The sequence below is a fragment of the Magallana gigas genome, chromosome 6 (genome assembly GCF_963853765.1).
Source record: "Magallana gigas chromosome 6, xbMagGiga1.1, whole genome shotgun sequence".
Classification (NCBI taxonomy): Eukaryota; Metazoa; Mollusca; class Bivalvia; order Ostreida; family Ostreidae; genus Magallana; species Magallana gigas.
The window spans coordinates 45,339,096-45,348,631 of NC_088858.1; the positions used below are offsets into that span (position 1 = coordinate 45,339,096).

Here is a 9,536-nt window from a genome sequence, read left to right on the forward strand (position 1 = left end):
ATATACCTGAAATTACGTAAAAATGTTCTTGGTCTTCACATAAAATATACAAGTTTTGCAGTATTGTCTGGGCTCCCCCTGCAATATGATATTGTCAGATTGTTAATCGAACGTTAGTATTTTGAGAAAAATTCTCCACAGAATGTAGCAAAAACATGTTTTGACTGTGCAAGGCAAGAAACTCATGTATTGCGTATATTATGTCTATTGTTTCTTGATATTACAAACCCATAATAATGTAAGCAACTCGTAATAATGTACACAAAACGAAGTTTACCGTATATTTTCCTTTTATATATATGCAATATATAGCGCGCAATCGTATGAAAGAAATTCATCCATAATTTTTTTTTAAAACAAAAATCGAATATTTCCGAAAACATGGTTGATACGAAAGAACACATAATATATGCTAGTGTTGTTATCCTAGCACCGAGCTGATAGGTTGATTGGAGGACATCTTTGTAAAGGTCGGTGGCGCATTAGACTGGAAGGTAATAATTTCCACAGAAATGATTTTTGAGTGACTAGAATGGAACTTGATTTGATGAATGTCAAGTGTTTCGAACAGCATCCCTTGTCCCTCTCCTTGAAACTGGTCGTGACTGTGTTTTGGCCAAATTTTCCAGGAAGCGACTCCGTAGTTTAATACTAGATGGTCATTCCCTTCCATTGTGACACGAACTTCTCCATAAGCGTCATTATGATAAATACCAACGTACTCCGATAGAGGGCGCGATGCTGAGACAGTCCGGTCTATGATGACGTAGTGGGAATAAGAAATAGAGGAATACCAGGGATTTGGAAAACTGCACATTGTTGTTGCGTTAAGCCATGGTGTTACACCTAGCAAATTATCTGAGAGAAAATTGTGCAGCAGGTGTCTTAAGATGTAATGTTCATCCTGCCCAGTCATTGAAGTAAATACCCCGAGGTTAAGATCTGGGAAAAGGGTCACCAATGAACTGTAACCGAAGGTAGTGCCGGTATGACGTAGAATTCGGTTACCTGAAAACAAATATATAGAATGTCTCTGTTATCAAGAAAATCGTTTATTGCTTAAAGCTTTTCATGTTTATCTGTAAATATTTATCACTGTAACTGGAGAAAATAGGATCTTAAATTGGGATAGGAGAAATAAAAATTGTTGGAAGATCCATACAGAAAGTTACATAAACAAAAAAAAATTGAATAAAAACCACAACATCCCCAAAAATTGAAAAAAAAAACGAATCGAAGGTATCAATTTTGTAAAAATTAATTTTAAAATGAAGAGTCAATTGGTAATAATTGGTATCAAATTTACATAGCAAATCCGTACTCATTCTCATTGCAAAACCGTATAGCTTGGCCTTTCTTAAACATAATTTGTATACCTCTATAGTAACCGTTCTTCCAGCCAAACGCGTAGCTTGTATCAGCAGTGGTCACCGGAACCAGCGGCTGCCGGAAGTACCTTCCCGTCGATGTGATCAGATTATGTGGCGCATGAAGGTATGCAAACGACTTTGCGTTTAACAAAGGAAGTCCTGATTTGTCTTTGCCATCGTTGAGGTGAAAATTCATCCACTTAGCGTAGTCAATTCCATTAGTCAAGACACTATTAGACCCTGCCCATATCGCCCACTTGCTGTTAAAACAAAGCTGACTTAAAATAAAAGTTGGTTACAAGGTACTAATAGCAAGTGAAAATTCTGTCAATGGTTTTCTATCAATAACAAAAAATAACAGCAACTGAAATATAATCATTAAAGAAGATATATAAATGTAAATTTATATGAGAAAACTATTTAAAAGCAAATGAAAATTAATTATTGAAGGAGGAATCAAAGAGCCCAGAGATAATCAAGTCATAACAGCATATTTGAAACGAACAACTTAAGGTTGAAAAAACTAGCAACACATTGAACATTATTATAGTTCATTTCCACACTCATTTACATTTACAGTTTTTTCTCTGAAATGGTTTTACATGGTACATTGAATATCTGTATTGTATATATACCGGGTCAGTGTATGCGATACTGGGACGAGTCGGGATCCTGGACCATTTCTGTATCCAGTAGCTACCTTGGAAAAGTCTGGAGTAGTTGATGCAAACGTGGAACTGTCCATTCCCAGCGGCTGGAATAGTTCTTCATGTATCAAGTCTTCCCAACTTTTTCCGCCAAGCTTCTCCGATATATAGGTAACTAAGGCGTAGTTCAGGTTACTATAGACGAAACTTGTCCGAAATGGGTGTACCGACTTAATGTAGGGCATCCGCCTGTAAAAGACGTGAAATGGTGCTTATATTCTCTCTCTCTTTCTCTCTCTCTCTCTCTCTCTCCTCTCCTCTCTCTCTCATATGTTGTTGCATGTACCTCTGAAGGTTTTCGCGTGTCAGGTTTGAATCGAATCTCAGGTAGCTGTTGCTAGGGAGGGCGAGAGTATGAGCCATTAGATCTCGCAAGTCAGCATTAGTGGTCCTTATGTGTGTAGAAAAACCGAAACCAGGCTCCATCAAATCCTTCACTTTGGTGTAAATACTTAGGCTGAAATTTATTTAATTAAATTGAACACTATTTAAAGCACTTTAGAATTTAAATCAAAAATAAATTACGTAATGTATTTGTGCAATTTAAGTAAAATAAGGAACTTTTGTGAATGAATGGCGAAGAGTGTCAATAGTAGGAAGTAAAAAAAACCAAAATAAATATAGGAACAGATTCAACATTTCTTTCTTAAGTGTTGCTATGAGTCAAATCTTTATAAAGCGCTTTTGACCAATATTTTTGTCAAATTAAATGTTAACTCTAAAATTATGAAAATAAGTATAGATTTCAATAAACAAAAGTTTGGAATTTGTGACACGTTTGGCTTGAATACTCGTGCTTATTAAGTTGCGGTTCGATTTCCAAACAATAATTTATTCTTTATATTGCAATCAAATTAGTGATACATACGTTAATTCCTCAATAGCCTATTCATCCTAGATCTTTAAAGAATAATAACTATAAATTGTTACTTGGAATGTCTCTCCAATTGTTTCACGAGAAGGGTTGCAGCAAAAGCCTTTGAAGCAGACGCGATTTGGAACAGAGTTTCGTTGGTGACAGGGGTGTTAGTCGAGACATCAGTAACACCGTATCCCCTAGCGAACAACAGCCGACCATCCTTTACCACGCTGACCGTCAGACCCGGGTTCTGAGGGTGGCACTTTAACACCTAGAGAAAACAACAGCTAAAACTCAAACTAAATCATAGTGTAATTCAAGTACATACAATAATCATGTATCATTTCTTTATAAAGAATTTGCACAATAATTTTGCAAAATCGATCAAGTACAATGTGGTTGAAGATTTAGTTAACCTTTGTGTGTATATCAAGAGCGCAACTTCTCGGGCCTTTCCGACAAGCGAAACAATAACGGAGCTCTGCCGGAAGCACCCGAGATGTTCCGATCGAAACATTTGATCATTCTGCTGAGTTCTTTAGAACCTAACATTTGATTTAATTTGAAGGTTGGGGTGTCCATGACAATATAAAATACTTTCAACTTGGTATGGTTAAAAATACATGTAATAGAAGTTAGAATAGAAGTTTATAGAACAATACACTTATTCAACAATTTGAAATGATCTTATCTCTATCGAAAATAAGTTGTTCATGAAAGGTATTGATTAAGTGGAGCATTGTAAAATGTCCTAATGATAATTGACAACAATTTTGTCCCTGAAATTGACTTACTTTATTTAGTGTATCGTCAACACGTGCCTCAAACTCCGACGGAGTGAGAGACTGTCCACCAACAAACAGTGGTAGGACAAGGCATGCCGCTAGTAACGGCTCCATGTTTTGTTAATCTTTGTCAATAACAGATGTATCGGGACTGATAAGAAATAACGTATACTAATTATATACTTTCTTACAGGTTACATGTCGTGTGCCTATTGGGTACACTGGAAACCTCTTTATTGTTTTTATGTGACATTGTTACCTTCTTCGATCGTTCTTGTTTTGTTTTTTTTAAACCTAGTAATTACATTTAATCAAATTCTCTAGTTAAATCACATTACATAAGGCAAAATCTTTACTACTTTAAGAATTATCTCAACTGTCTGAAACAGTTACTAAAACGTATAGGAATAAATGATGAATAATCCCGTAAGTCAGGTTTATAATTCGATTCACTGAGCAATTGTGTAAACAAACACGTGATTATGTTGATAAGTAGGCTGATAGTGGCGGCAAAGGTTGACCTCTGTTGAGATCACCTGAGGTGACACAACAGACGGAGAAAATGAAGGAAATCATAAGAGGTCTTGGTCGTATTACCACATTATGAGAAACAAAAAAAAAAAAAACCTACGAGATACTTTGAAAAAAAAATTAGCTATGGCGTATTTGATTAATTTTTTTAAGAGTTACTAGTATCTGTTTAACGCCATTAGTCTTATTCCTCAAACCCTCATTTAGAGATACTAATGTTTAATGGGCTCAAAAAATATAGAATGAGTTTTTGGTTGTATCAATGGTAAGCAAATGGGATTTCTTCACAGGTTTTATGTTATTATCATATCATATCAAAACTTCAAGACAGAGAGAGAGAGAGTTATATAATTGTCCAATGCTGTACACGGTATGCACACATCTTGGTCTGAACCACTAACCTTGTGCCATGACAGTTTAGGGCCTTTCTAGATTCGGAAGTGACCTGTGTTTCAACAAGACTACGTAAAAGGTCCAACCGATGGCAAGAGTAATAAAGCAATTACTTTATTATTTTTCCAAAAAGAAAATGTACGCCTTTAAGGCAGATTTGAAAGGAACGGAACGAATGCAGCATACCTAAAATCAGATGAAAACCCTGAAATTGATTTATTTTAGAAATGTCTCAATAAATAAATGTTCAAATTGATTTTTTTTCCTAACGTTAAACGATATTCAGGGGAATACACATTATAGACCGAACAATATCTAATGGAAATAAAAAGTTGTTAGTTTTTTTTTTATAATATATGAAAAATAATGTTACGTAAGTTTCATTCGTGCGAAATCACGTGAGCTAGCGATCCCAACGGACAACTACATACATATGTACCATATGGTATAAAAGAACCTTGCAGTCCCAAGGCTGGAACATAACAGGTACTGATCGACGGTTCTAGAAAGGTTAGATGCGTGGCAACAATGCTCCAGCCAAGAGTTATCATATTTCTTGCAGCCATTTTAATAACCGAGGTCTGTTCTGTCACAGATTTTGAGAATAAGGTTGATGGAATATTAAAAAAGGTAAGGCAACTTGAAATAAAAAATATATAAATATATATAGCAAAGAAAATACATGAACAGAAGGTTTTTATCCAGTTATCTATAACAAGATTTCCAAAAGATGATAAGAGTGTCATCCAAAATAACTTGTGTTCTTTAGGCAAAATGAAATAGATACATACAAAGTTAATTTAAAAAATCTATTCAGAATTTGTTTCGAAAATAATACGATACGCTAAACAAATTAGACGTGCAAAACGCTCCAGACTAGATAAACAAATAAACAAAAAATGCTACGTTGGAAAATTTGTTTTCAATGGGATATTGTAAACACTCACCTTTGTAGGTGTTTGCACATCGTCCCCTGACTCCTGGGATATCGATAGGGGTGATCAAGGATGGGAAAATCCTCATGGCCAATGGATACGGGGTGGCCGATATTGTCACCAGAAGACCAGTAACCAATGAAACTTTGTTCGAGATCGCCTCAATGTCCAAAGCGTTCGGCGCAACTCTCTTGATGAAGCAGATCGGTCGAAGTGGGAAGTAAGTCACCGTGAATACATGGGCCAAGAGTCTTGCATTAATAGAGTTTAAGTCGGTCTGCATTTGTTGATTTCGTGCCATTACTAAAGTATTTGAAATTGATATCTACGATGGCGGCGAAGAGCTACAAATAAAAAGGTCTAGATCTTTTGGCAGTGCACGGGGATCTCTATTGCACTAACAATGACACCGTAGTTTAGTGTTTAAATTATCCCCCATAATGCTCATGACTACCTGTGCCAATAGAATACTAGTAATTATACTAAATGTTGATAATTCCATTCTTGTATATCCATGTATATATCACGACCAGGAATCGAACAGCTAACGGAGCAAGCATGTTGCGAATACACCTCCGCGGTTTTATAGCCTACACTTGAAAAACTAATTTTGCAAAATATGTCGCCCTCAGCTTATCCATTCATTCAAAAGTCAAGGAGTTACTTGGACCAACATTCAGTTTTGCTGACGCAGAAAGGAATCAGCTAGCAGAAGTCAACGACATATTGTCCCAACAACTGGGGATACCTGGCCACATCTACATGAAACTTGACCTTAATCTGACGAGAACCAATCTGCTGACGTAAGAGGTTTTGCTTTAGCTTCAAAACTGTATGCGTCAACGTTTTAGTTTATTTATCGTTAGTTTGTTTTCTCCATATTTAACTGGTTTTATATTGTTTATTTCTATGTTTAAGAAAGTAATTTTTAAACTTCGAATGGCATTCATTCAATCAACACATTTTCCGTCACAAAAAAAGTATAAAAACATTTTATCAAACTGACTTGATATTGTTGGAACTCTTCATTTTGTAGGAGGTTTAAATATCTAAATGGATCCAAACGTCTGCGAGAGAGTTTCCTTTATAGTGGTATGAACTACGGCCTCGCTATGATTATCTCCGAGAAACTGGGAGGTAAAACATGGGAAGAATTAATCAAACAGGAAATATTTGACCCTCTTGGTATGACGTCATCAACCGTCATGTCCATCATTCCTGATTTGAGCAATGCAGCGAGGGGATACGTTTACACGCCAAACTATACGCTGATCCCCGTCGAGTTCTCTTTATCCCGGTAAAGTTAGATGTAGTTCATGATCATTTTTACCTGAATCAAATTTTTAGTCTACATATTTTAGAAAAATCATTATGATATATCTTTCTAAACGATCGAAAAGGGTATTTGTTCCTCGAAAACATGAACTTGTCACAGTTTTGACTTCATCTTCAATTAACAGGCGATTTACCAAGTATTGTATTTGTTAGTAAAAATGTTCTTTTACATGTGCAGACAATGGGCAATACTAGCCTCGGCCAGTGGTATTGCCAGCAATGCAGTGGATATGACCAAGTGGATGAACTTCCACCTGAGCGGCGGACGGAACGCGATGAACGTGAGTGTGATGAGCCCCACCCTTGTGGACATGCTGCACGCCCCCCGGGTCAAGCTTCCCCACAGCTCCACCTCTTGGCAGCCAGGAACGACTGACAGAATGATGGAGGACACGTACGCCTACGGATGGAAAAACGGCCATTATCGAGGTGAAACGTAATCAGTAACACCCAGTAGATATTAATACATGTGTGTGGTTTTGCGTCATGTCCAGTGAGTTTTGTATTTGTTGATCTCCTGTTTTGTTTTACAATTATATGGAGAGGCCATTATCCTGGTGAGAAACATGCGTTTGAGCCTAACGTTTAAACTGACTTCATATAAATCGAAATGATTCTGGTCGATACAGATTACTTCGCTCTTGAGACAAAGAGCTTTATCTTCTCTGATTTCATTATAAATAATATTGAAGGACACAAGTTTTTGCAGTTGGAGCACACAGTAAATGCGCATTAATACATTTTGATACATTACAAATGCATTCTATCTTAAAGTAAAAAATAGTTGGCAAATGTATATATTCTATTGTAGGTTATAAGCTAATGAACCACGGAGGGACCTCCTGGGGCTACTCCTCCTTTATCAGCCTGTACCCTGACCAGAACATGGGTATCTTCACCGCCCTGACCGGCAGGGATCGATACTACATGTTCCAGACGGCCCTCCATAACTTCTTGTTTGACCACGCCAACAACATCACATCCTGGTTCAACGAGTCCGTCCTCTATACCTACCCCGACCCCTGGTACAAGAGGGAGACGTACCTCGGAGCCCATGACGTAGATAAAAGCATTGCGCCATCACGCTCGCTTTCGGATTACACAGGGACGTACATGAACCCGGCTTACGGGGATCTGTTCGTGTTCATGAATGACATGAACAACTTGGAGATGACGTATGGTATGGGGTCCTGGAACCTGTATCCCCGTCACGAGAGGGACCAGTTTTCTGGGGCCTCCTCTGGGGATATCTACCGAGTAATCGAACTGAATAGGATCGAGTTTATAACCGACCACAGAGGAACGATAACTTCTGTTAAACAGCACAGCTTTGATTGGGACGACCCGCCTGTGTTTGTGAAGACTTCTTAATTTATTATTTATGACCATTAGACTTTTTTTTATATGTACATGTACAAAAAAATTTAATAACATTTTTGTATTTTGTTGTCGTTTCCCTCATTGTGTAGTTTATCATACTAGTATTAATCTGGCATTCAGAAGTTGGAGTTCTAATTTAGTGAATAGCGAAAAGCGAATAGAACTCCAACTTCTGAATGCCTAATTTCGATTTAAGAGCAACATTTTTAAATAATCTTAAATAATTGTTACGAAGAACTACCTTTTTCAACGTGCTTTACGCATTCTGACTAGACTAATTCTCGCTTTGTTTTTTGAAATTAATAATAACTTTACTCTCGAGTTACTCGCATCGTGAAGTTTTCGAGTTATTCCGCCTTGCATGTCAAGTCTGTAAGTGAAATGAAATGTGACCTCATGGTTCACTTCTCAAAAGGTGCCATCTTAGATTTTCAAACGCAAATGTCGAGGTTGGGTTACTTTTATTTGAGATTGCTCAGATCATATCATGTATTTGTAGGCAATTTATATAGTAAAGTGTTGTACGCAAATTTATTAAGTCATGAGATACACGTAAGCAGCATGCAGTTGCATGGTGCATTTGACATGTCTGTGAGTCCAAGTTGCTCCGTTTATATATTGTAGTTGATAAGTAATGAAGTGCTATGATATGTTAGAAAATGATTTATTTAATTTTTTTTTTTTTTTACTTTTAAGATTTTTTTTATCTTGAATATTGTTATTCACATTCTATATCAACATATATTTAATAAAGAATATCAACATTACAAAAATCATACATGTATTTAAAATCGTTCTCGTGCTCCTTAATTAAAGGAACTTAATAACGTTAAAAGCAAATTTCATTTTAGATTTTTTCTCTTAAGAAAATAATTATAAGCATAAAAAATGGCAAGAAATGAAAATTTTCATTGAATCATCATATTACGAGAACAATTGCAAGTTGATTTCATTGAATTTATTTATTTATATAGTTGACGCTTTATGAAATAACAATTAACCATTTATAGTGCACTGTAAAAAACAATTCAAATTGTCAAACTTTTCAATGAACTAAACTGAAATAAAATACGTATAGAATTTCATGCACGATATATAATTTCTATTATATTAAAACTGTTAGAGGGAAAAAATTGCTTTTTTCTTGAAATTTTGCAGTAAAACTTGCTATTATGATAATTATGCCTTTCAAATAACAAAAATAAAATCTTAACGGTTAATGCTACTTAAATTTTGTTGAA

General features: G+C 36.0%; 2 protein-coding genes across 2 annotated transcripts; one reads left to right on the plus strand and one right to left on the minus strand.

Annotated features, from left to right (window-relative positions):
- Positions 1 to 289: 289 nt before the first annotated feature.
- On the minus strand, positions 290 to 3,880 carry LOC105348367 (Penicillin-binding protein 4). Its single transcript, XM_011457748.4, has 6 exons — positions 3,731 to 3,880; positions 3,008 to 3,207; positions 2,364 to 2,534; positions 2,006 to 2,266; positions 1,377 to 1,630; positions 290 to 1,008 (listed from the first exon to the last, which is right to left on the minus strand). The coding sequence occupies exons 1-6, from the start codon at positions 3,833 to 3,835 to the stop codon at positions 422 to 424; spliced, it is 1,578 nt and encodes a 525-aa protein (XP_011456050.3). The 5' UTR covers positions 3,836 to 3,880; the 3' UTR covers positions 290 to 421.
- Positions 3,881 to 5,111: 1,231 nt separating this feature from the next.
- LOC105348357 (gigasin-6-like) lies at positions 5,112 to 8,361 on the plus strand. Its single transcript, XM_011457735.4, has 6 exons — positions 5,112 to 5,275; positions 5,601 to 5,800; positions 6,213 to 6,383; positions 6,617 to 6,877; positions 7,094 to 7,344; positions 7,727 to 8,361. Exons 1-6 carry the CDS (start codon positions 5,174 to 5,176, stop codon positions 8,284 to 8,286), a joined length of 1,545 nt encoding a protein of 514 aa, XP_011456037.3. The 5' UTR covers positions 5,112 to 5,173; the 3' UTR covers positions 8,287 to 8,361.
- The last annotated feature ends 1,175 nt before the right edge of the window (positions 8,362 to 9,536 follow it).

Excerpts from the sequence above, each read along its gene's own strand:
- LOC105348367 (XM_011457748.4), bottom strand. The coding sequence starts at position 3,835 with ATGGAGCCGTTACTAGCGGCATGCCTTGTCCTACCACTGTTTGTTGGT. Across the intron at positions 3,208-3,730 it reads TTGACGATACACTAAATAAA|GTGTTAAAGTGCCACCCTCA; the intron begins GTAAGTCAATTT and ends TGTTTTCTCTAG. Across the intron at positions 2,267-2,363 it reads ACACGCGAAAACCTTCAGAG|GCGGATGCCCTACATTAAGT; the intron begins GTACATGCAACA and ends CGTCTTTTACAG.
- LOC105348357 (XM_011457735.4), top strand. The coding sequence starts at position 5,174 with ATGCTCCAGCCAAGAGTTATCATATTTCTTGCAGCCATTTTAATAACC. Across the intron at positions 5,276-5,600 it reads TTGATGGAATATTAAAAAAG|GTGTTTGCACATCGTCCCCT; the intron begins GTAAGGCAACTT and ends TCACCTTTGTAG. Across the intron at positions 5,801-6,212 it reads CAGATCGGTCGAAGTGGGAA|CTTATCCATTCATTCAAAAG; the intron begins GTAAGTCACCGT and ends TGTCGCCCTCAG.